Below are 27,043 nucleotides of genomic sequence, written 5' to 3'. Positions count from 1 at the left end.
ACAGATTTCTTATCGGCTTCCACACTGCGGAGCTGCAGCCCTCAGAGGTAAGCAAGGTTTCCTGCCGGGAGAAAAGGATTTGAAGCATTCCAGCCAAAATGACGGACAGAAGCCCCTTCGAAACCGACATGCTCACCCTGACCCGCTATGTTATGGAAAAGGGGCGTCAGGCCAAAGGGACTGGGGAGCTCACCCAGCTGCTGAACTCAATGCTGACGGCCATCAAAGCCATCTCCTCGGCTGTGCGCAAGGCCGGCCTGGCCCACCTGTGAGTCCTGGGGAGCAGGCATGGGGCACAGAGCACCCCAGGCCCAGGCAGGGGTGTGGGAGCTGCAGGTGCTTTTGCAAGAAACTGGGTCCAAAGCTTATTGGCCCTGTGTGCCCTAGATGGAAGCTGCATTTCAAGTTCTTATCATGTGTGCTTTGATAAAGGGGACTTTGACTTGTTTTGAAAAAGGAACGAAAACACGCTATGAAGAAATATACATATAATTTTTCCAGTTATTATAATGATACCAAGTGCAGTGGCTTGTTGCATTAAAATAGGTATTGTGTTATCATGACTTGTATTTGCACAGAGAGAGTCTCACTGGAACAAAGAAGTAGAGGGATGACGTGAAATATCTCTTTATGCCTTTTGCAGACATGAGTGTTTTATTGTAATAAGCTTTGCAAATATATTAGGAGCTGGAAATTATTTACGACATAGGAAGCTTGGTAGAGCCCCTTCCTGCATCTGCTCTCTCATCATCTAAAGGAGTGTTTTGCTGGCTAGGTGTTTTATTTCTTCTCTGTGACTCTCTTTATCTTCACCTCCACTTGGTGTGCAGGAACCTGGGAGGTGCTAGTCCTGGGAGGGGAGTGCAGAGGTTTCTTCCACAGGGTTCTCTTTGGTGCTTTATCCAAGCATGGATGAGGCCAAGTTCACATTACACTGCTGATGGTCACAGCCCAGTGTCCAGTTTAAGTCTGTAATAAAAAGAACCCGGTGGCCAGGCATGGTGGCTCATGCCTGTAATCCTGGCACTTTGGGAGGCCAAGGTGGGTGGATCATGAGGTCAAGAGATCAAGACCATCCTGGCCAACATGTTGAAACCCTGTCTGTACTAAAAATACAAAAATTAGTTGGGTGTGGTGGCGGGCACCTGTAGTCCCTGCTACTCGGGAGGCTGAGGCAGGAGAATCACTTGAACCTGGGAGATGGAGGTTGCAGTGAGTCAAGATCGTACCACTGCACTCCAGCCTGGGTGACAGGACGAGATTCCATCTCAAAACATACAAACAAACAAACAAAACCCCAGCTTTCTTTGGGCTTCCCTTGTAATAATTCCAGGGGAGGTCCTCTCAGGAGCTGAAGGAACACATATTTTGGGGATGAAAGAGACTCAAAACGAGGAGCTAACAAAGTCCAATCATTTAAAATATTTACTCTGAACAATTAAGTGCTTTTAACACAAAAAGTGATAGCATTAGATTACAAGATGTAATTATCATTTGATCACCACAGACTGTATTTATTTAGGGGTGGTGACCCAGTAGCAGGACCCAGGTTAACAGTGCATTATCCTTGCTTTTTTCCTGTGTGTGGATGCTTCAGCTCTGTTTTTACCCCATTTGGCAATAACAGCCACGCTCTGCATTTAATCGCCTTCCAGAATGTGAGGGCAGGCGGTACCCTGTCCTGCTCCTGTGGGTTACAGCCCTGCTGAGTGACGGTAGACAGGGACTTTGCCTCTCCCTATGCAGACACTGCTATCCTCAGCGCTGTTGCCTGAGTCCATCTCAGGGTGATTCACCCATATAAATCAGGCTCCCCCTCTGTGCAGGGCTCTTGGCTAGGCAGTGGCTGCCATGGTAGGGGTCTTGCTTATCTGCTGCAAAACTCTGACTTTATGGCGGTTGAGCAAGGAGACAAAATGGCCCTAGGAACTGGATAATTGAGGTGCTTATTAATTTGGCATTTCCTATCGTGTGATAATGGGCGTGACTTACTTTTGCTAGGACCTTAGATTCCCTTTGTGAGATGGAGAGGATAGTAGCACCCCTAACTCTTAGGGTTGTTGCAGAGTTAGCAAACGCATGTGATGACGACTTCAACTGTGCCGGCCCCGTAAAACACGCACAGTGCCTATCACTACCGCGGTTCCAAGCCCAGACCAGATTTGCCTGTGCCTGAGCTGTCAATGACCACTGGGTGGCAGGCGCAGCCAGTGGAAGCCTCTGGGTGGCTGAGGCAGGGTCCTGGGGCCAACAGGGGCCCCATATTCTGCCAAGTCAGACAGCATCCTTCCCCGGCCCCTGTGTAACAGACACCCAGGGAGGCAGCAGGGGAAGCCCAGTGGCTAGAAATTCTTTCTTTCTAAGAAGATACTTGGATTATTTTTAAAAAGACCCTGGCATTGTTTCTCAGGAAGGGAAAAGGTGGTGTTCCATCCTGCAGCAGCCAGGCTGTGTGTGGCCTGTCTCACACTCCCACCACCGCCCAGGCAGGGGACCGCAAGCCCTTGGCTCCTTTTGGGGAGATATTTCTAGCAAGGGCTCCATGAATGCAATTTAAAAGTTATGAGAGTCTCCTTTTCCCCTTCTCTTTCCTCTTCTCCTTATGGTGGGAACAAGAGAGGCTGGAGTGCCCGCTCGGAGCCTCTCCTTGGCTTTCTCATGGCCGTGGGGGAACATTCCTTTAGAGACTGTCCGTGAGCTTTAGTGCCTGTCAGAACTCTGCAAGATACTGTCCTACGGGCTAGAGAGCCCCTTTCACCCATCATCTGAGGTGAAGCTATTGCCGGGAACTCACATCTCCTGGTGAGTTTCCATTCTTTCCAGGAGGAGGGGTGCTGCCCAGTACCTGGAGGGAGGGTGCAGGGGGTCGGCTGAGCGGTGGGGTTAGACGGATGAGGGGGGATTTGCAAAGCGCAGGACAGAGCCTGTTTCTCAGCTCTGCCCACCGCAGGCCTGGGCCCGCTGTTCATTCTCCAGCGGCAAGCGTATCCAGATTCCATATCGAACCAGGGCCTGCGTTTGTGGTCCCCTGAAACTCAGATGCGGTCAACCTAGTTTTGTTGCTGCTGTTGCTTGCTTGCTTTTGTCTTGACCAGGAGGCACAGTCTTTGGGGTGAGGCTGCTAGGAGTGTTTTCCAAGACAGCTGACTGATCACATCATGGTTCCTCAGACACCAAATGATGTGCCGTGGGTGGGGGTTGGTGTTTGGGGGTGAGGTGGGGGTGCCGTTCAGGGAAGAGGGTGGGAAATGAGTTTGTCCCCAGCTTAAGGTAGATCAGTGGTTCTCAACCCTGGCTGCTTGTTAGAACCACCTGAGATTTCCTTTCACAAATAAATAGCATTCACATCAGGAGGGAAAGGAAATTCCTTTCTTGCCATCCTTTCCTCATAACTCAGTGAACAGACATGGAGCACGCGCTGTGTGTCTGGGCACTGCAGAAACAGACAGAAGGACGAATTCTGCCCTCTGCAAGCAGGTCATGCAGCAGGAAGCCGGTCCATGAGTGTGGTGAACACTGAGGAGGGATGATGTGGTATTTCTGGTGTATGGGGCCCACTTGAGAGGACCAGGGAGGCGTCCCAGAGAGGAAAAGGAGGAAGAGCAGGAAGAAAGCTGGGCAGAGAGCACTGCTGTGGTGGGAACACCATTAGTGAAGGCGAGAAGGACCAGAGCCCCTTGCTGGGTGCTGGCCCAGGGACATCTGCGGCTGTTGGAACGTGAGAGGGTGGCAGGGTGGCTGAGCCTTGCTGTAGTGGTTCAGGGTGGACACATGAAGGATACGGCTTCCCTCAGAATGGGAAAAAAAATCCTGCCATTGTGGAAGCTCACAGACAATAAACAGGAGCTAGAAGGTGGTCAGGGCAGAGGAGAAAATGCATCGAGTAAGATGTTGGGGACCAGGGGATGCTGCTCCAAACAGACGGCCAGAGAAGGCACCACTGAGAGATGATCCTTGAGCCAAAGCTTGACTGGGGTGGCCGCCACATGGCTCTTGAGGAAGAGTGTCCCAGGTGGGGCAGCAAGGCCAGTGGGCAGTCAGTCACAAGGCAGGTGTGTGCCTTGGAGGTTTCAGAGGCTAGGGCTGGCCCTGTGAGGATGAGAGAGATGGGCAGCCATGCCAACCCGGGCACAGAGATTCCACGGTGGTGCCTGACACCCACTTGGGGACTTGGATTTTGCCTCTGGGTAAGACTGGAGGGCACTTTAGGAGGACCCCTCCTGCTGGTGTGTTGAGAACCCCCTGAAGGGGCAAGGGTGGAAGTGGGGAAACCTTTGCATATGAATGCTCTAAAACCCAAAGCCTCTAGATAGAATTATTTTGAGGGTCTCACTCCATCGCTTAGGCTGCAGTGCAGTGGTGTGATCACAGCTTACTGCAACCTCCACCTCCCCAGGCTTAGATGATCCTTTCATCTCAGTCTCCCAAGCAGCTGGGACTACAGGTGTGTGCCACCACATCCAGCTAATTTTTGTATTTTTTTGTAAAGACAGGGTCTCACTGTGTTGCCCAGACTGGTCTTGAACTCCTGGGCTCAAGCGACCTACACGCCTCGGCCTCCCACAGTGCTGGGATTACAGGCATGAGGCCCTGGCCCTGACTGGCATAGAATTCTCGTAGTAGCACTCTCTTATACTGCTTGGGATGGCAGTGAAGAAAAAAATGAAATAAGTCTGCCCCCACATTTCCTTCTCAGTTCAAGTAACACCAAGCTACCACAGGGCAATTTTAATTCATTCCAGCAGGGCACTGTGTGAGGACAATCCACAAAGACTTGAAATTCCAGGGCTTGGCTGGGCACGGTGGCTCATGGCTGTAATCCCAGCACTTTGGGAGGCTGAGGCGGGTGGATCTCCAGGTCAGGAGATCAAGACCATCCTGGCTAACATGGTGAAAGCCCGCTTCTACTAAAAATACAGAAAAAAATTAGCCGGGCGTGGTGGTGGGCGCCTGTAGTCCTAGCTACTCGGGAGGCTGAGGCAGGAGAATGGCGTGACCCCAGGAGGCGGAGCTTGCAGCGAGCAGAGTTCGCTCCACTGCACTCCAGCCTGGGCGACAGAGCAAGACTCCGTTTCAAAAAAAAAAAAAAAAAAAAAAAGGGAAAAAACAAATTCCAGGGGCTGGAGGCCACGGTCCTTTACTTTTAGAGTCCTCAGTTATGGCAATGGGTCTGATTTGATGAGCCCCCCCGTCTGCTCCATCTCCCCGTGCTGAGCCTGGGTTTGTGTTTTAGTGAGACTGAATCCTGGGTCATCTCATTGGAAGCCTAAGAAAATATGACAACGACTCCAAGGTGTAAGGGAGGCAAGGCTGAAAGGCATCCTGCGAGGCATAATCGCCTTCTTCTGCACGTGTGACTTGGAGACTCCAGAGATACAGAACGAGAGAGGAGTGCACTGCTGGCATTTTAGGGTCCCGGGCTCTTTGCTGGAGTTAAGACCCCCCAGTGACTTCCTCATTCAGCCTTTTGTCTTCTCAGGTATGGAATCGCAGGAAGCGTGAACGTGACGGGAGATGAGGTGAAGAAACTGGACGTGCTATCCAATTCCCTCGTGATCAACATGCTCCAATCCTCCTATAGCACCTGCGTCCTGGTCTCAGAAGAGAATAAGGACGCCATCATCACCGCCAAGGAGAAGAGGGTGCGTCCTGGGGCTGCGGTGCCCGCGCTCGCCAGTAGACGATGATACTGAGCCGGAAATAAGCTGCCTTGCTTTTCTTTAATTCCCGGGATTCTCCTCTTTTTCTTAACATTTGTTTTCTGGAAACAAAGGATTGCATACTTCTCTAGTTGGAAAGCTTGTGCTGTCTAGAGAAAGAAGACTCCACAGTAGGACAGTGATTCATTCAGGAAATAGTTCAGAGTGATGCAGGAACCGCCTCAGTGGGCGCTTGTTCGTGGCTGTTCACTTAATCAGTAACAAGAGCCAAATTTTTGGGGGCTTAACCTTGTGGAGTCCAGGGAAGAGCTGTACTGTACAGCCTCTCACTGCCCCCGCCTTCTCATCTCCACCCCCGCCCCCAGCCCGCACTTTGCGAGGGGTTACAGTTTCAGCAGAGATTTCTTTGTGCCTGACAAGCTGTTAGACTGGTCCAGAAACAAAACCACAAGCCTCCTGTGCTCTTGCCTCGTAGGATGGTGAAGTCGGTGAAGGCAGGCACGGCTGGGCAGGGTCTGCATTCACTATGGGTTCACACACAGCTTATCATACAGAGAGGTTTGCCAATGGCCAAAAGTTTCAATCAATGTTCAGCTGCAATACAGTCAATAGACAAAAGGCCATTTCTTTGTGATTAGCTGGAGGAATGGAAAAGAAGTTAAAGTAAAGCCAAATTTATTTAACCTCTGCTGTATGCCAGGTACTGCACAAGGCACTTTTGCCCTTGTCTCACATAATTTTAGCTACATCACACCTATTACTTCCAACTTTCAGTTTCAGTTGATATGACCCTTGTTTCTCTCTCCAGTCTGATCTACCATTGTCTTCTCCGATTGGCCTGAGCCACATAGCCACATAGGTCTTCATGTCAGTTCCTTTATTTATTTATTTATTTATTTTTTTTGAGACGGAGTCTTGCTCTATTGCCCAGCTGGACAGGCTGGAGTGCAATGGCGCGATCTCAGCTCACTGTAACCTGTGCCTCCCGGGTTCAAGCAATTCTCCGGCCTCAGCCTCCTGAGTAGCTGGGATTACAGGCATGCGCCACCACACCCAGCTAATTTTTGTATTTTTAGTAGAGACGGGGTTTCGCCATGTTGGCCAGGCTGGTCTTGAACTCTGACCTCAGGTGATCCACCCGCCTCAGGCTCCCAAAGTGTTGGGATTACAGGCGTGAGCCACCACGCCTGGCCCGTGGCAGCTCTTGAATACTCCAAACCTGCTGATCTGTCTGCCAAAAATTCTTCTCTCTAGGATGGTCACGGTGGCTCACGCCTGCAATCCCGGCGCTTTGGGAGGCTGAGGTGGGAGGATTGCTTGAGCCCAGGATCTCTAGGCTGCAGCGAGCTCTGACCACACCACTGCACTCCATCCTGGGCAATAGGGTGAGACTCTGTCAAAAAAAAAACAAAACAAAAACAAGAAAACAAAAAAACAATTTTGCTCTCTAGGTCTCTGTGTGTTTCTTCATTCCTTAATTCTAGTCAGGCCTGTCATCAAATGTGACCCCCCTCATGGCTCTCCAGCCCCCAGCCTATGTGGGTTTTCCTTAGGGCATGTGCCACAGCCTGCTTGTGTGTGTCCTGACCTGTGTGCTCTCTGTCTGTTCTCCCACTGGAATGTCAGTGCCAGGAAATCCAGCCTTGCTGCCGGGATCGCTGCCCCCCTGGAAACAAACCCCAGGGCCTTGAACAGTTCCCAGCATATGCTGGAAGCTCAACACGTATCTACTGAATGCATGCATGCATGAATGAATGGGCTAAATTGGATTTTTTTTTAAAAATTGCATTATTATAGAGATGTTGGGGAATTTCCAAGTTTACAAATTATCTAACTTTTCTTTTCTACTCTGGCTGAGCAAGGAAAAAAACAGAAACAAAGCTCAAATGAAGCTAGGCCAATACTCACTGGAAATTCAGGGAAAACTAAATCAAGTGGAGGGAGAAATGACCCTCATTTCTCTTGAAGTTGCATTACCCATGTTTAATTGGCCTGGGGGTTCCAGTCCCCATCACTAAGGGTCTCTCGTGACCTTGCACACAGGGGGCTATAAAAAGGACCTGGGGCTTCCCTTGATGGCTTGAGCTGCCTGTGACAGCAGAGTGGGTGGGTGTGGGGGTCATTGGTCTCTCAAGACGCACCCACTTTATCTTCTGGTCTTCGCATCAGACAGGTGAGATGGATACAAAACCCGGAGAAGTATTTGTATATAAGCTGGCACCCTGCCCTCCGTAAGTCATGGTGTTTTTTGATAAGGATATGCTGTGGTTCTCAATCTCTTTTCGATGTGGTGTACTCTGCCACATACAGCCCTGAAACAGAGCAATTGTGCTAATGGGAAGATGTGCTGACCAGTTGGTGCTTTCCTCTCTGATTTAGGGGAAATACGTGGTCTGCTTTGACCCACTGGATGGATCTTCCAATATTGACTGCCTGGCCTCCATCGGAACCATCTTTGCCATCTACAGAAAGGTGAGCAGACAGGCTGACATTTTACACCTCCTTCCTGTGGTGGTCTCTGGAAGGTTCCTGGGCTGAGAGCCATGTGTTTGGAGTCCTACCCTCTGTCTTCCCACTAACGAGAAAAGCCACTGTAGGCAAACCACCAACTTTTCTCTGCCTGGGGCTCCTCATTAGAAGAACTGGATTGGCGATTCTCCCTCTGCCTACTTTCTGGCATTCCTGGGAGGGTAACACAGAAGGACAGCTGAGATCTTGTTTTGAGAGTCTGGGTGCAACACAAATGTCAGACATGGCATTAGGTTCCAGGTGGCATTCTGAATCTCTGACATCCTCTCCCCCTCTTGCCTCTTCTCTCCTGTCCCCAGCTGCAGAAACTTTTCTGCTAACGCTCATTGGATTAGATTGAACTAATCTAACCTGGAAGGTCCACGGTGATCTCCCTATTTGAAATCCAGACCCCTGAGTACACCTGAAAAGTCTTTGTTGCCATGTAATGCTGGGTATTCACAGATCCTGGGGACTGGCGTATCTTTTGGGCCATTCTGCCTACCCTGAAATCTTAGCAACAGAGAGCTGGGTGGGTTTGTGACATCCAGCAGGACTAGAAACTTCACAATTCAGAAAACTTGTCCTTCATTCCATATAAAGTTTACAACAGCAATAAAACCCATAGCAACCTCGCCAGCTGCGGTGGCTCACACCTGTAATCCCAGAATTTTGGGAGGCCGAGGCGGGCGGATCACCTGAGGTCAGGAGGTCGAGACCAGTCTGGGAAACATGGTGAAACCCCGTCTCTACTAAAAATACAAAAATTAGCCAGGGTGATGGTGCACGCCTGTAATTCCAGCTACTCAGGAGGCTGAGGCACGAGAATTGCTTGAACCCAGGAGGTGCAGTTTGCAGTGAGCTGAGATCACGCCACTGCACTCCAGCCTGGGTGACAGAGCAAGACTCTCTCTCAAACAAACAATCCATAGCAACCAAAGAGAACAATAAGCAGAGTGCCAGTTACATTGTATTTGAGAGTCTTCTATGTATTAGGAAGTTGACTAAACCGTGCTCTTACAGAGTCTTAAGATAGGGACTCTATGGCAGAAATATGAGTATTTAAGGCCTGTATAGTTTGGGTTATATTGTGAGGATAATCTGGTAGATATCTAATTCTCAGCCTTAATTCATGCACAAGTGTTGCCTTGGGTTGTAGTTAGGATATCTAAAGCCATATGATTTAAAGACATTGTGGGATTAAGACATAGTAGCAGTTTGCTTTTCCGTGTCTTGTGGGGCTGAGGATATGTTTTGGGTGTTATTCAGGAAGTATGTACAGCACTTAGTTTTACTTATACTTCATGGTCCCCACTGTCAATTACATCTGGGGTTCCTGTGGGGCTTGACAACAGGTTAGTGAAATATACATATTTAACAGGCTGGGCATGGTGGCTCATGCCTGTAATCCCAGCATTTTGGGAGGCTGAGGTGGGCGGATCACCTGAGGTCAGGAGTTTGAGACCAGCCTGGCCAACATGGTGAAACCCCATCTCTACTAAAAATACCAAAAATTAGCTGGGCATAGTGGCAGGCGCCTATAATCCCTGCTACTCAGGAGGCTGAGACAGGAGAACTGCTTGAACCCGGGGGCAGACGCTGCAGTGAGCTGAGATTGCGCCATTGCACTCCAGCCTGGGCAACAAGAGTGAAACTGTGTCTCAAAAAAAAAAAAAAAGGGGGGTGCTGGGCAGGGTGGCTCACGCCTGTAATCTCAGCAATTTGGGAGGCCGAGGCAGGAGAATCACGAGGTCAGGAGATCGAGACCATCCTGGCTAACATGGTGAAACCCCGCCTCTACTAAAAATACAAAAAATACAAAAAAATTAGCCAGGTGTGGTGGTGGGTGCCTGTAGTCCCAGCTACTTGGGAGGCTGAGGCAGGAGAATGGCGTGAACCCAGGAGGCAGAGCTTGTAGTGAGCCAAGATGGCGCCACTGCACTCTAGCCTGGGTGACAGAGTGAGACTCCGTCTCAAAAAAAAAAAAAAAAATTAGCCAAGAGTGGTGGCATGTGACTGTGGTCCCAGCTACTCGGCTGAGACATGAGAATTGCTTGAACCAGGAGGTGGAAGTTATAGTGAGTTGAGATTGCACTGCTGCACTCCAGCCTGGGCAACAGAGCAAGACTCCCTCTCAAAACAAACAAACTACACACACACACACACACACACACACACACACACATATTTAACAGATTATAGGAGGAGCTACGAATATTTATGAAGATGGTCCTGACATATGTGTATTGAATAAATATGCATGTATGACCCATGTTTATTTTGGGGTGGAATGTATTCCATTTAGGCCTTGTATATCAAAAGGTCTTTCTAGGACATAAAGGCACACAGTGTGTGCTTTCTGTAAACTGGCCAGACCTAGCCCATGGTTGGTGGTCTTTTATCAGGAGAGCTACTGAAATTTAGTCTTTTGTCTAATTAAAGCTGTAGTCTTGGCTGGTGGAACAAGAGGCTGGGGGTGAGTTAGTCAGCTGATCTTAAGGCCAGCGCTTGTTTGGCTGCTAGAGAAAAAGAAAAACCATGGCAGTTAGGACATGGTTTCCACTTCAATATAGGAGTGAGTGACTAACCCTTGCCTGGCGTGGCCTTAGGTCCCATTTCTAATTGGGTATTTTATTGTGACAAACAGCCTATTTTGTCAATCTTAGGGTTTTCAGTTGTGCCTAATTCCAAAAAGTGGGGGAAGGTGTAGGGAGGCATGCCTGATCCCGCTTCCTGCCATGGCCTGAACTCATTTTTCAGTTTATCTGGGGATTTCCTTTGGCCAAGAGGCAGGTCCATTCAGTCTGTTGAGAGGCTTAGGATTTTATTTTAGTTTATATTCTCTCTTTTTTGTCAAGGTATTCCAGGGGCAGTATTGATGGCCAAGCTTTTATTTTGTCCCATATGGATGCTGGGGTGGTATGGTTACCTTCCCAGGGTCCATCATGTTCCTCGATGGGACCCCTATGGCCCAGGGACTTAGAGTCAAAACAGTGAAAGCCAGTTAAATGTTCCAGGCCAGATGGGAATGGAGGTGGGCAGGCACTCATTAACCTTAAAACCCCTTTTAAGCAATGTAAAAGCCAAAAACCCAAAGCCAAAAGGCAAGCTTCCAAAATGGACTTATCTACAAATCTATACATCGAGCTACTGTGAGCTTGGCTAGTAGCACTTAGCTGCACAAAACGCAAGCATTTTGTTCAGCTGTTGAAGCCTCTCTGTGTCCGTCCTGGATTTGGAGGCTCTGAATTAATTTGATCCCATAAGACTGGCCCTTACTATCTCAGATGCTCACTTCTTCCACGATAGTCTTTAGGCCTGGGGGATTGAATAGTTTCAATTCTGGAGGTAAAACAAAATACAAAGAATTAGTAATGTTTTAAAGCATCATAAGCCCAGCCTAGTTCTGAGAATGAAAGGAAAGGAGGCTTATAGGTAGTTAAGCATTTTAATTATTTGGTGTTAAGGCATAGAATAAATCATATTACTTTAGACAGAGGCAAAATTAATAAATTAATCTTACTGGTTTTGACTACAAGGCTGTCCTTGTGTCTCATTAAAGCAGGTGACTTTGATTGTCACCTTTGCCTGAATCCAGAGACAAGGCTTTGGTTGGCTTGAGTTTGGTATCAGATACTGGCAGGAGCCAATGCCTTCTTTAGATGAAATATGTGCACCCAGGAGTCAAAGCCCTGTAACTTAACTGCACAAGGATTTGTTAATAGTACCTGATAAGGGCCTTTTTTAGGGACTGGAGGTAGTGATACTAGAGACTTTGACCTGTCTGGAAACTGTAAAATGATTTTAAAACCTAGTGGTGATTAATTTTTATAGCTTTGGTAAACCCCAGCAGAAAGTCAGAAACTTAATTTAGGATTCAATTTGAAAATGTTAAAGATGTTAAAAGGCTCAAAACAATTGATTAAAACAGAACTGTAGGTCATTGTTAAACAATAGTTGCTCATTTAACCAGAGTGATAATTGAAAGATTTAAAAGGCAATCCAGGCTGGGCATGGTGGCTCACACCTGTAATCCCATCACTTTGGGAGGCTGAGGCAGGTGGATCACTCGAGGCCAGAAGTTCAAGACCAGCCTGGCCAACATGGCTAAACACTGTCTCTGCTAAAAATACAAAAATTAGCTGGGTGTGTTGGACCAGCCACTTGAGAGGCTGAGGCATGAAAATCACTTGAACCTAGGAGGTGGCGGTTGCAGTGAGCTGAGACTGTGCCACTGCACTGCAACCTGAGCAACAGAGCAAGATTCTGTCTCAAACAAACAAACAAACAAACAAATAAAAGGCAATACAGAAGGTTATATGGTTGTACAAACTTTAACCCTTTTAGATCTCAACTTTTCTAAGCAATTAAAACCTAATAAAGACAACATAGGAATTATTCTGATAAAATGTAAAATGTTGTTTCTTAAGTGAATTACCGGACAGGGAAAGAAAAACCTGCAGTGTAGCTGCTTCTCTTTAGGAGAAGCCTATTTGGATAACCTGGAAGTCAAACTGGGAGTGTATCAGGGAAACAGATAATTCTCAGTAACTGCATGAGAAGCTTTCTAATCATGTTGACAAATTTAGACATATCAAGGAAAGTACAGAACCAAGTAATAATGTAGGAAAACATTGCTTTTCTAGACCTTTAAGATAAAACATTTTAGTGCCAGGCCATAATAATAAAATTGGAGGAAAAAGGTCACAAGAGTTGAGGAAAAAGCTGAATGAGAGAGTTATCCTCTCAGGCCTTCTCAAGGGGAGAAAAAGCTGAAAGCAGCAAGACACAGTAAAGCCAAACTTCTGAGATATGATTCTGAGAAGTTTTTAAGAGAAAGAGGTTATAAAAGTAAAATTTCTTGTTATTAGGAGCAAATAAATACCTTAAGACAGACAACATTGCTTTAAACATAAAGGGCTATTATAAATAATCCCCTTTTAATTATAGTTAACTTAATCACATGCAAAATTCTTTTATAAATTCTCCACAAACTTTAATACAATTTATACAAACCATTTACAACATGCTTAAACTTTTTGACTTGTCCTAAATTTTGTTTCTTTGGATATCAGTCATTATTTTTAGGACAAGAATTTACCACACTTTTTTTTTTTTTTTTTTTTTTTTTGAGACAGAGTCTCACTCTGTCACCCAGGCTGGAGTGCAGTGGCATAATCTCGGCTCACTGCAAGCTTCACCTACTGAGTTCACACCATTCTCCTGCCTCAGCCTCCTGAGTAGCTGGGACTACAGGTGCCTACCACCACGCCCGGCTAATTTTGTGTATTTTTAGTAGAGACGGGGTTTCATCGTGTTAGCCAGGATGCTCTCCATCTCCTGACCTCGTGATCTGCCTGCCTTGGCCTCCCAAAATGCTGGGATTACAGGCATGAGCCACCGTGCCTGGCCAAGTTTTTTTTTTAATATATAAAATTATTCTCTCTTTTAAAATAACCTTTTTTTAAATTTTTTTTTTTTGACAGAATCTCTCTCTGTTGCCCAGGCTGGAGTGCAGTGGCACAAGCTCCGCTCACTGCAAGCTCCGCCTTCTGGGTTCACACCATTCTCCTGCCTCAGCCTCCTGAGTAGCTGGGACTACAGGTGCCTGCCACCACACCTAGCTGATTTTTTGTATTTTTAGTAGAGACTGGGTTTCACCATGTTAGCCAGGATGGTCTCGATCTCCTGACCTTGTGATCTGCCTGCCTCAGCCTCCCAAAGTGCTGGGATTACAGGCCTGAGTCACCGCGTCCAGCCTATAAAATTATTTTTACAATAAGAATACGATTTATAGAATTATATAGTCATTAGAATTTTTATTTCTACTAACTTTAAATTTTAGTGGAAACTTAGTAAGCAAGAAATCCTGAACGGTTTGTCAGATGTTAGCATTTTATAGATGAAGTCATTTCACAATTTTAGAACCATGTTTTCCCATATTTTATTGTAAATTATTCCCATAATTTATTATAATTTTTAAAAAATTAGAAATAACCCAGACATCCAATAAGCATTTATTATTTAATTTAAAATAACTTTAAGATTTTAAATTACAGAAAAAATTCACTTAAAAACATATATTTCATTTATGTGTATTTAATTTTTTAATCTTTAAGTTTAGCTAGATTCTTTTTGAAAACAGATATTATACAAAGTCATTATTTAAAGTTATTTCCCTGTTAATCATTTTAAAAGTCCGAACATTAGGTGAACACCTAAGTAAAAACCTCAAAGTTAAATCCATGGGCATTTTGCCAATAACTCAGAGGATTCAGTTGCTTTCATTGAACGAACAATCCTAACTTAGTCTTATTTGTCAAAAAAATTACACAAAGATTACTCTATGTTTACCTGGGTTATAGTCTTACAATCTTTGCGCCAAACACTGACACTTTAAACATTTAGCAGCAGAGACAAATATAAAATTTATTTGCTTAGACACAAATGTATGCTGATGATTCTGAAGGCATTTTTGTTTTTATTTTACTAATAATTTTTGACGCCAGTTTTATTCAAAGATTCATGCGAACTTGGAAAGCATTTGAACTTAATTTATGTGTACTTGTTTACTTATAAGCCAATTTGGTAGGATGCTAGACACGACACAGAACATAACTATAACATGTACATTACATAAACATATCTAAACATGTATACATTCATACACAAACGAAGGTCTAAGAGCTTTTATCTGAGAACTCTAATCATGAGATAGCATCACAAACTCACTGACCTATAAAAGCTGGCTCCAAGTTGTTTTTCTGACAAAATTGGAAGCTGTCCACGTGGCTAACTTTGTTTGCCCTGATAGGTAATCCAAGGAAAGCTGGCAGCCAAAATTTGGGGTAAAGCAGTCTGTATGGCAGTTTGGGTTTTTTTCTTTTTAAATCTTTTACCCCTTTTTGCTGTTCAGTTTCAAATGAGTTTTCTATGTTTATATTCAATTTAGACCATAAATAATGAGTCTTGTCTCGCACCAGCAGTTTAATAACAGCAGATTTAAAGCAGGCAAAAAAGAGGAAGGTAGAGAGCTAAAGAATATTCTACTTAACTCCACAGTGTAGGTTAACCATTTGAACTCTGAATTTTTCTTGTTGTAATTTGCCCATCAGTTTAAAATGTGCACAAAAATGGGCCAGAATATGTAACCAGTCCCAGAGAAGATGACAAAATCAGAGGCCATGATGTTGGAAACTGTTTTTCTCCTTCAAGGCTGAACCCCTGGATTGGACAGGAAATGAGAAAAAGAAAAGAAAGAGATGTAGAGGACAAAGGTCAAGTTTTACAGGAAGGAAGAAGAAAGAGAAAGGAAGGAGGGGAGGCTTGTGAGCCTTTCAGCCACTGCAAGGCATGGGGTCAGTACCTTCACCACCCAGGTTTATCTCCCGTCAGGGAGAGCCTCAGTGCCCCAGACCTACATGGTGTGGGAAGTACCCTTCCCACCTTTGCAGGTCACCAGTCAAGGTGAAATGTTTCTAGCCAGAGGGAGCTATGGGTGCTTTTGGCCAAGAGGAATAAGGCTGTAGGTGCTCCAAGATTATCCGGAGGATGACTTGGAAGAAGTGGGGGGAGGGAGGGCTGAGTAGAGTCCCAAATCCCTCACCTCAGTTTCCAATGCCCCCCCAACCCCCACCCTGGAACAGCCTGAACCCACCAAGGCCCCAAGGGTGCCACAAATACAAACAAATACAAATGCATAAAATGCTCAAATGGTGTCACTAGTGGCCAAGTCTAAATAGAGCAGAGTCCCAGTGACATCCCAAAAGAGGCAGATGGTGGTCAAATGCACTCCGACTAACTCACCAAGTTCCAAAGTTTCAAAGTTCCAAAATTCCAAAGTTTGTCACTTCTCTAAAAGTCACTTTCAGTGCACCAGTGAAATATTGGAGGTAGCAGGCACTGCAGCAGGAAGAGAAAGAGAGGATCCCCAAGACAAAAGCATCTAGGCCGCTGCAGGAGACTCCCTAGCATTCCAGCCAAGGGGTCAGGTAGCCACAAGCAACTGGAGCCCACAGGCAGCCCCACAGGCCCTGTCCAATAGAAACCAGACCATGGGCTTGGGCCCCCAGAGCACACTGTATGGGCCACTAAAATTGTAACTGAATGCAGGTCCACACGCTCGCTGCCTGCAGAGTCCAGTTAACAAGAGTGAGGCCTGGTAGATAGAAAGTGACTTTATTAATCACAACTAATAAAGGGGAAGTGGCCAGATTCCCATCAAAGCAACCACTTTGACTATTTCGGGGGAAGGGAGGGGTTTAAAAGAGGAAAACTTGATTAAGGAGGGCATGCAAGAATTGTGCTGAGTACAGTATCTCTGTGTCTTGTTTTTATGATTATCTTTGGTGCCAGTCCACCTGGACCTCAGGCTGACATCAATCATCTCAACAGTGGCCGAGTTGTTAATTAGCTGCATGCAAGTAATCTCTGGACTTTTGCAGCTAGGTCTCCATGCTTGGTCTGTCTGTCTCAAGATGACCTCCTGGAACTTCTAAGAAGGCACATAATAGATACTAGCATGCAGTTAGCTAAATGTGCAGGGAGTATATATGGTGAGAAAGGGAGCTATTTTATAGCTAAGAGAAAAGGCTTCTGCAGTTTGCTTCAAGGTTATATCTTGAAACACAAGAGAAGGGAAAAATGTTTTAAAATGTATTATGAAGTTAAGCTGCCCAGTTACATTAGGAAGATGGAAATTAAAACCACAGCGAGACACCGTTCTCCTCTTCCAGAGTGGCTAAATCTAAAAAGACTAAGCATACCAAGTGTTGGCAAAGAAACTGGAGTTCTTATACCTCGTTGGTGGGACTATCAAATAGTATAACTACTTTGGAAAACATTTGATAGCACCTACTAATGCTAAACAGATATTTACACACTATGGCCAAGCAATTTCACTCCTGGGACCCACACAGAAGAAAGGAATGCTGTGTCTGCCCAAAGATGGAGAAATTAGTCATAGTAGCCCCAAACCGGAAAAATCCAAATGCATATCAACATGAGAATGGAGAAATAAATTGTGATATAGTCATACAACAGAAAACTACATAGCAATGAAAAAGAACAAACTACTGCTATGTATAACAACATAGGTAAAATTGCAAAGAAATAAACTTGAAAATCATGAGCCATACAAAAGAATACATGCAGTGTCATTTCATTTATATGATGTTCCAAACCAGATAAAGTTAGATTTGGTGATAAAGGTGAGAATAGAGGTTACCTTTGGCAGGAGGTGATAGTGACTGGAAGAGACTACTAGGCCTGGCTTCACTAGGCTTAGAGTCCACTAGTTGCTGGAAATGTTATATAAATGGATCTGGATGTTATGTAAAATATTCTATAAATACCCATAAGTGTATATTATATATTTGTAAAAATTTATCAAGATGTACCATTAAGATTTGTATGCTCTGCTATATGCTTTATACCTCAACAAAAAGGAAAAAAGTCCACATTTCATAATTTCTACCACCAAATACATGGAGCTCTTGCAATTTTCATTAATTTTACCAAAAAGTAGTGGCAGGAAGCACCACTTATCTGATGGACTTAATTGGTGTAGAAAAAAATAAAAAGACAGCACTAAATCATTTGCAAACTACTATAAAATTTACTGAGAAAGGTGTCATGGCAATGAAGATTGCTGATATAAACTGGGTTTTTGAAATCTCAGGACCGTGTTAGACAAATACAAAAACTGAACCATTCTTTTTTTTCCATGCATAGAAATAAATTACAGATGAGTTGATGAGTTTGGTAGAGAGGTGGGGAATAAAACCAGAAAGAAAAGACAAGAATATTTGTGTCATCCTGTCTTGATGTAGGAGAAATTCAGTCTAAACATAAAGACAAGAGAAGAAAGCATATGGAATGTCATGAATAATTTTAATTTTAAAACTGCACTGCAAAAACAGGCACCATAAATAAGAAGGCAATGATAATCGAGGAAAATATTTGTGACATATACAAGACATTAATATCCTTTATATATAAAGAGCTATTAAAATAAACAAGAAGTTGAATATCCTGACAGAAAAATAAGCAAGACATGAAAGAGACAACTTACAAAATAAAAATGGTCAAAATAAACATATAAAAGGTTTTACCTGACTCATAAAAAATAGAAGTTAAAACAAAAGAGATGTCATTTTGTCCACCTGTCAAATTGACAAAGTTGAAAAGACAATGCTATCTTGTGTTTACCAGGCTGAATTAAAATGAACTCTCTTATTATTGGTGGTAAAGGTATAAATTGATGCACTCTTTCTGGAGGACAATTTTTCAATATGTATCAAAAGATTTTTACCCAATTATTTAATTATTGGGAATTTACCTCCAGAAAATGATCAGAGAATTGTGTATTTATGCAGTAGATTGCTAATCTCAGGTTGCCTTGTTTTTCAAAAGGATAAAAAGAGAGTATTAGAAACAACTCCACATGCATACATTTCACAACTTAGATGAAACGAACCAATGTCTCAAAAACTACAGTACTCTAACTCACCCAATATAAAACAGATACTTTGAATGGCTATCTGCAGGGCTCAATACTATTAAGAAACTAATGTCCGAGAAAAGAAATCTCCAGGCTCAGATAGTTTACTGGAAAAACATAACAAATATTCACAGATTATTCAGTCTCTTCCAGAAAAGAGAAGAGGAAGGAACACTTCCCAATTCATTTTATGAAACCAGTGTTATCCTGATACAAAAACCAGACAAAGATTGTTCAAAAAAATACCACAGACCAATATTCCTTATCAATAAATAAAAAACTCTTAACAAAATATTGGCAAATAGAATTCAACAATACATAAAATAAATCATACACCATGGCTGAGTGGGGTTTATTCTGGTGATGGAAGACTGATCCAGTATTCAGAATCAGTCAGTGTAATCCACCATATCAACAGGCTAAAGATGAAAAATCACACAATCGTATCTTTTGATGGAGAAAAAACATTTGAACAAATTCAACACTCATTCATTATTTTAAAAAAAAAACTTGCTGAGGTAGGAGGATTGCTTGAGGCCAGGAGTTTGAGACCAGCCTGGGCAACATAGCAAGACCCCCATCTCAAAAAAGACTTTAGCTGGAGAGGGGGGTGGTAGTGCATACCTGTAGTCCCAGCTACTCAAGAAGTTGAGATGGGAGGATGACTTAAGCCCAGGAGTTGGAGGCTGCAGTGAGCCATGACCAAGACACTGCACTCCACCCTGGGCAACAGAGCAAGACCCTGTCTCTGAAAAAAAAGAAAGTCTTAGAAAACAAGAAATAGAGGAGGAGCGTCCCTTAGCTCTATCAAGTACATCTACAGCTAGCATTACATTTAATGGTGAAAGAGTGAATGCTTATACTCTAAGATCAGTAACAAAGCAAGGATGTCCTCACTCGCCACTATTACCCAACATATGTAATCCTGAAAGTTGTAGCCAGCACAATAAGGCAAGGAAGATGATGAAACGCATACAGATTGGAAAGCAGGTAATAACACTGTCCTTGCAGACGACATGATGGTCTATGTAGAAAATCCCGAGGAACCTACAAACAGAAAACCAAAACACTTCCTAGAACTAGTGAGTTTAGCAAGGTCACACGATACAACATCAAGATACAAAATCAACTGGATTTCTATATATTAGCAATAAACTAATTCATAATTATAATTACATTTTAAAACATGTGCTATTTACAATCACACAAAAAATGGAATAGTATAAATCTAAAAAATGTGTATAGGATTCTTATGCTGAAAATCACTATATGTATGCATGTATATATGTGTGTGTGTAAACTCATGTGTGTGTTGTGTGTGTGTGTGAATTAAATGCAATATCTGTGGACCGGATTGTGCTAGGTGATGGGAAAATAGACAGGAACAAGATGGAGTTGGTACTTGCCACCAAGTTGCTCACAGTCTAGCTGGGAAGTCAGACACTAAGCCCATGAATGAAAATGTGTTGGGAGCTTCAAAGAAGCAGCTCTGAGTGCTCATGGCATCAAGTGCTGGAAGACCAGACCATGAGGTCAGAACATGGGGGCAAGAATATTCGGGTTTACAAAGCTTCTACGTACATCACAACAATGCTGTACTCCAATTCTAGGTTTCTGGAGGAGAGACTCACATTGGGCCAGTTTGAATCACAAATATATGAATCTATCCTTGACCCCATCAAATAAGTGTGCGTGTGTGTGTGTCGTGGGAGATGGGGTAACTTAATACAAATGTAGCAGCTAAGAGTCCCCATTTTGGATAAGCGGGTGAGGAAGAATCATTTTGCACTGGTTGGATGTACCAAGGGCTAGAAAAGGACCAGAAGGAGCACCAACATTTAACGAATCAGAGGAAGAAGTGCTGCAGGGAAGAGAAGCAAGTGAGAAGGAGCGTCCACAGAGTCAGAGAGAAAGGCAGAATCAGGGCTTCCTGCTGCTAGGCGAGTTGTGCAGCCGCTCCAGCTGCAGTAGGTTGTTAATCTTAGGTGGTTTTGCTCTCAGAGTTCTCCCTCTCAGCCATGGAGGTGATGGTGGTATCTGCCCCAAAGGGCTGTTGAGTGTGCAGAGTGAGACACTGCACGATCAGCTCAGTGATCTGAGTTGTGAGTATCGTGGCTTGGGAACATGGCTTATGACGAAGAGGGGCTACGGTTTTAGCATCTGGGAGTGCTTTTCTTGGCAGGCTACAGACACATGCATTTGGAAAACAGGAAGGAAGAAGTCCAAGAATGGCCTTTGCCATTCTTGCCATTCCTTGCCATGGTTCAGCTAGAACTGTTGGCAACATGGCCACTCGTTTCCTCTGGATAGATTTGCAGCAGCTTAAAATTCAAAGAACTGCGCTTCCTTCAGTGATTTGAGGAGATCTGAAGCCCAGGCCCCTGGCAAAGTGTTCTCTCCAGAGACAACAATAACACATGGCATTTATCCCTCTCTTCCACAGACCTCAGAGGATGAGCCTTCTGAAAAGGATGCCCTGCAGTGTGGCCGCAATATTGTGGCCGCAGGTTATGCGCTGTACGGTAGTGCAACCCTGGTGGCTCTCTCCACAGGGCAAGGCGTGGACCTCTTCATGCTTGACCCGGTAGGTACAGAATATGGCATTATCTGTGCCTGGGGACTCCATGGGCCTCTGTGCCTTAATGCCAGTTCTCTGCGATAATGTCCTGGTTATTCCTAATACTTGTTTTGGGGACCAGGGGTCCTGAGAGCCTAGTTTGGGGAGGCAAAACCATCATCAGAAACCATGAAGGGCCTCTGTCCCAGTGAGGGCACTCGGGGGTAGGAGTGTCCTGCAGAGCCAGTTGCATCAACTCAGGCCCTGTCCTTAAGAAGCTCATTTTCCAAAAATGCACTCAATCTCTTTGGCTTATGAGAACGCCATGATTTAAGAAACACAGTGCTGCAAATTTCCAGCAGAAGCGTGGGTTCGTTAGAGCAGCACTATCCAGTAGAATGCTCCGTGAATTTCACTTTTAAATGCTGGATGCCTTGCCCATCAATTGTGAAATGCTTTGCCAAGTATACTGAGGTCTTGTGAAAACTCAGATAATGTTCACCAAAGAACACGTCAAAACCTCTTGTTCACTTAGACAAAAGGTTAAGTATTTAAGTTTTTGATTTACAGCTGTCTATTGAGCATCTACTGTGTCCCAAAGCACCATTCCAGACAGCGGAGATGGAGCATTGATCAAACACGCATGACAGCCCTTGTGGAGTTCACGTGTTAGTGCACATGTGTGGAGAGAGGGGTTTGCAAAATTTCAAAATGACATGGAGTTAACTCACAAAACAGAGTTTACAGTATGGAAACACAGAAACTTTTCAAATAGAATCTTTTCACCTGTATGCCCATTAGACCAAGACCCATTGCTGTGTCAGTTTGCTAATGCCCCAATTTCCCTTTATGTTCAAAGAAGCTGGCAAACCCTGAGAAATTCTATGGCTTACAAATATTACCCTCAGACAATAAAACACCCTTTCTAAAGTTGTTGTAGAATAACAGCTAAGAGTTAGATAATTCTTCGTAAGTGGTAGGAATGTAAAGTACCTGTCCTATGAAATTTACATCTATTAATGCATTTAAATGTCACAGTGGCCCTATGAGGTATGTCCTACTATTATTCCCATTTTCAGATGGGGAAAGTGAGGCATAGAGAAAGTGAGTAACTTGCGCAAGGTCAAGCTAGTGACTGGTGTCAGGAGTCACGCTCCAGCAATCTGTGCTTTAATTACTCTACCACACTAAATTTCCAACACAACTGCTCTTGAGTACAAGCAAAATATCTCCGTGAACATTCTGAGCAGTTCTAAAGGCGATGGGAGATGCTTTGACTCAGGGACCCAACTCAAGGATTCCCAGGCACAGACAGAGCCTCTGTTTTCTGCCCTCAGTCATGACAGCAGGGCCCAGTCTGGACATAGGTGGGCAACAGAGCTTGTCAACATGACAGAAGGAAGAGATGAACCATAGCATCTTTCCGGATCTCTATGTATTAGCCTGAAACCCCTTTGGATCACATCTCCCTACTAAAAAGGACATTTGAGCAAAGACCCAGTGCACAAAGCTTAGTGCCTGTTTGACATCCAGTGGAGGTAGCTTGTGGCAGTTGTCACAGATAGAAATGCCATGGAAGGCGGCCAGTAGCTTACGGAGGCAGCATTTCCTGGTGGGTCAAACTGAGCCTGTGAGGTCTGTGGGTTTGCAGGGCTGGTGATTTGATTTTGTCAGAACACACATATTGTTCAGGCACAGAGAGACCACCTCCTGTTAACCAACTCTCCATTGTGGGTAAAGCTCAATGTCAAGGCATTCATTTACAAATGGGAGCTGTTGTTTCTTGTGACAAGGATCTGGTGTCTGATAATCGGTAACAGAGTGTATGAGAGCCCATATTAAAAATCAGCCATTGTTGGTGACCACATAATCAGAACAAAGGAACACATTTTCCAGGTTAATAAAATTGTGGAAACATATTCCCAGGGCCTGAGAGTCCCGGCCCCAGCCCCAGGAGTAGATCAATGTAAGGTGTTTTCACCAGCCCTGATGCAGAATGAGCACCTCTGTTCAGGTGGTGAGTGAGTGCCACTGTTCAGATGACAGTTGTGCATCTCCATCCTCTTTGCTGGAAAGCAAGAGCAAAATTGACCCCGGCTCAATTAAGTGAAAGGAGTTACTGCATTGATGGGAAAGCTGAGGACCTTGGCTAGGAACGGGCAGGACTAGAGGACCAGGAAGCAGGAAGCATGGCAGTGGTCTCGCAACATGGCCGGTCTGGCCTGGACACCACCCCTGGTGCTGCGCCTCTCACTCAGGTTTCAAATCCTAGGGAGGCATATCTGATTTTCAAGCTAAGGTACATGCCTGACCTTGGCCTACAAGAGGCCCAGATATGAGTCTTCCTAGACTAGCATCCAGTTCAAAGCAAGCCAGGGCACTTTTCAGAAGTAGAAATCAGTGCTGGGCTGCTCCAAAGCAAAAGACACCCACAGCAAGTTAAAGGTCATGAGTCAAAGACCATCACTTGTGCACCTGTAATAACCCGAAGTTAGATTTAGCAGGCACTGCAGAGGAACCATAGGGTGTTGCATAAGGAGGGAGTTGAGTTGGGCTTATGGGACTTGGGGTTTTGCTTGGTGATTCTAAAGAGGATTTGAGGAAGAGAGGATCAGTCTGGATTGGATATTGTCTGGAAGTGGGTGCAATTAATGACTAGTTACCTTAATCATTTTTATCTAGGAGGCAGAGAGATTGAAGTCACTGATATAGAAGCAGTTGTCACTCATGTTAGGCAGGAAAGGATTGTTTAGTTGTTTTTTTTATTGAGTCTCCTTGGCACTGGCTTGTTTCTGACATGGACAGTGTCACCTCTCGTAGCAACACCTCTGCTATGTGGAGTCATTCTGTGGCCTTGCCTCTTTATATTCTGGGAATACCTCTGATGTTCCTCGGGAACCTCCTGGCCTAGCTGCCAACTGTGAGCTGTCATTTTGGGTTTTTCACTCCCAAAATCTTGGACAGTCATCAAAATGGATCTGGTTTCCAGGCTCTGGTTTTCCTCCTAGTGACTTAGACAGACATGAGCATTTAAGGTGGTATCTGCCACAAGCTGATCCCATTTTTAGTACTGATATCACCAGAACTAGACATAGGGGTATTTGAGAGATGCCCTGCAGGTACTGACCACGGTGGCTACACGGGTTGTGGAGAGGGACTGAGCACACTTTTATTAATATGTCTGAGGATTCCTTTAGATTTTACCAACTTTTTCCTTATGCTGGGTGAACACAGTGTCTGATGAAAGCGGCTTCCTCTTTTCTCCAGATAAGAGTGGGATACCAGAAACTGTGAATAGTTTCTATGATTGAATCACTAACATAAACAAAATAATTGTATCACAAATTTTTTTTTTTTTTTTTTTTTTGAGATGGAGTCTCGCTCTGTCACCCAGGCAGGAGTGCAGTGGTGCAATCTCGGCTCACTGCAAGCTCTGCCTTCTGGGTTCACACCATTCTCCTGCCTCAGACTCCCGAGTAGCTGGGACTACAGGTGCCCACCACCACGCCCAGCCAATTTTTTGTATATTTAGTAAAGACGGGGTTTCACCATGTTAGCCAGGATGGTCTCGATCTCCTGACCTCGTGATCCACCCGCCTTGGCCTCCCAAAGTGCTGGGATTACAGGCGTGAGCCACTGCACCTAGCCTGTACCACAAATTAATGGTTAAAATGCATCCCTCATACAACAATGTAACTTCTTCCTCTCACTGTTGATGGCCTGTCTTCCTGAAAACATTAATCTGGGGATGAGAACTTGGGAGATACACACAGTTGGGTTCACCATAAATAAGGAACCTTGCTGACAGTGGAAGATGCAAAGGAAAAGAAAGAAGACTATGGGCCTCTTCCTTAGAATTGTCTTCCTGCTTGCTGTGTTACTGCTAGAGCTTCCTGTGTGGGCTCCATATGGTCCCTGTTCTTCCCATCACTCATGAAAACACGAAAGAGCAGGCTCAGAGTGACCACAGCCAAGCCCCAGCTCTGCCAGCAGGCCCCCATCTTCTCCTGCTCTGATGTGGGGATCATGAGGTTGGCTTCTGTTTCCTGGCTTCTCTCTTCTTCCTGGCATCTCTCTTCATGTTGCTAGGCTCTTGGTGAATTTGTCCTGGTGGAAAAAGATGTCAAGATTAAGAAGAAAGGAAAGATTTACAGCCTGAATGAGGGCTATGCCAAGTATTTTGATGCAGCCACCACTGAATATGTGCAGAAAAAGAAATTCCCTGAGGTGAGTGAAGAAAGCCAGGTGGGTGGCAGACAGAATGCTGTCCCCATGGGGTCCTGTTTGGGTGGTGGCTTTAGGGGCTTTGCTGAAAGAGTTTGGTGCCACTGTTTATGGCTGTGGTCAGTATGAAGATGATGGACTCTGCCTTTCTTCATAAGCATTCAGTATCTTATATAGCTAAAATTTACCTTCTAAAGGTAGTACTTATCTTTACATTTGAATTTTTCCAGGATAAATTCTTTATAAAGAAGGTAGGGATCACATTTACAAAATTCAGAGCTCAGGCCAGATCCTCTCTGAAGTCATTTGTTTAATCTAAGCTCCAACCTATAGACTCACTCACCCAGTTGCATTTGCTTTTAGAATAAATAATTATATGACAGGCCTTCAAAAAGTTCATGGAAAAATGAAATTAAAAGAGATTAGAAACATAAAATATAAACTTTATTTTTCAACATAAGCTCCATCAAGTTCAGATGCTTTTGTAAGGCTTCATACCAACCCTTTAATCCATCTGTAACGAACTGAGGTACTGGGAATTTAATCTTAAGGCAGTCTTTTTAATGTTATTTGCTGAAGAAAAATGGGTGCCCTGCCAAGACCAGCTTGGTGGGGGAGACCCTAACCCAGCAGCACTAGAGGAATTAAAGACACACACACAGAAATATAGAGGTGTGAAGTGGGAAATCAGGGGTCTCACAGCCTTCAGAGCTGAGAGCCCCAAACAGATTTACCCATGTATGTATTAACAGCAAGCCAGTCATTAGCATTGTTTCTATAGACATTCGATTAACTAAAAGTATCCCTTATGGGAAAGGAAGGGATGGGCCAAATTAAAGGAATAGATTGGGCTAGTTAACTGCAGCAGGAGCATGTCCTTAAGGCACAGATTGCTCATGCTATTGTTTGGGACTTAAGAACGCCTTTAAGTGGTTTTCCGCCCTGGGCAGGCCAGGTGTTCCTTGCCCTCATTCCAGTAAACCCACAACCTTCCAGCATGGGCGTTATGGCCATCACGAACATGTCACAGTGCTGCAGAGACTTTGTTTATGGCCAGTTTTGGGGCCAGTTTATGGCCAGGTTTTGGGGGGCCCGTTCCCAACAGTGCCCTTTAAAGGTTTAAGATTAGGAAACAAAAAGAAGTCAAAAGGAGCTAAATCAGGATTATAGTGATTTTCCATCAAAACTCTTGCAAAATTGCCATTGTTTGATGAGAAGATTAAGCAGGAGCATTGATGTGGTGGAGAAGAAATCTATGGTGAACTTTCCTGGGCTTTTTCTGCTAAAACTGTGGCTTTCTCAGAACACTCTCATAATAAGCAGATGTGGGCCAAGGATGTTTCTCCCCAATGTTGTAAAATTGAATGGGTGTAATTAGTCAAGGGCAAATTGTATGCTACACCTTCAGAGGCCCTTGCTCTACTCCCCCAAGTTACGAGCATCTATAGTTATCCCTCCCTCCCACCCTCGCTCCCTCTCTCACTCTCACCTATCTATCTATCTATCTATCTATCTATCTATCTATCTATCTAATCTTTAACTGAGAGATTTCTCATAGCTTTTCTTTATAGAGCAAAGGTAAGTTAGAGTAGA

General features: G+C 44.5%; 1 protein-coding gene across 1 annotated transcript in view; it reads left to right on the top strand.

The window, feature by feature from the left end:
• FBP2 (fructose-bisphosphatase 2) overlaps positions 1-27,043 on the top strand; it is a 39,514-nt gene continuing 12,471 nt past the window's right edge. Inside the window, exons 1-5 of the mRNA XM_054500603.1 lie at positions 1-268; positions 5,480-5,642; positions 8,040-8,132; positions 21,113-21,253; positions 25,316-25,453. Of these exons, the coding sequence (XP_054356578.1) occupies positions 99-268; positions 5,480-5,642; positions 8,040-8,132; positions 21,113-21,253; positions 25,316-25,453 (705 nt within the window). The 5' untranslated portion in view covers positions 1-98. The remainder of the gene's footprint in view (positions 269-5,479; positions 5,643-8,039; positions 8,133-21,112; positions 21,254-25,315; positions 25,454-27,043) is intronic.

The sequence above is a fragment of the Pongo pygmaeus genome, chromosome 13, assembly GCF_028885625.2.
Source record: "Pongo pygmaeus isolate AG05252 chromosome 13, NHGRI_mPonPyg2-v2.0_pri, whole genome shotgun sequence".
Lineage (NCBI taxonomy): Eukaryota > Metazoa > Chordata > Mammalia > Primates > Hominidae > Pongo > Pongo pygmaeus.
This window is presented reverse-complemented; position numbering and strand designations above follow the sequence as displayed.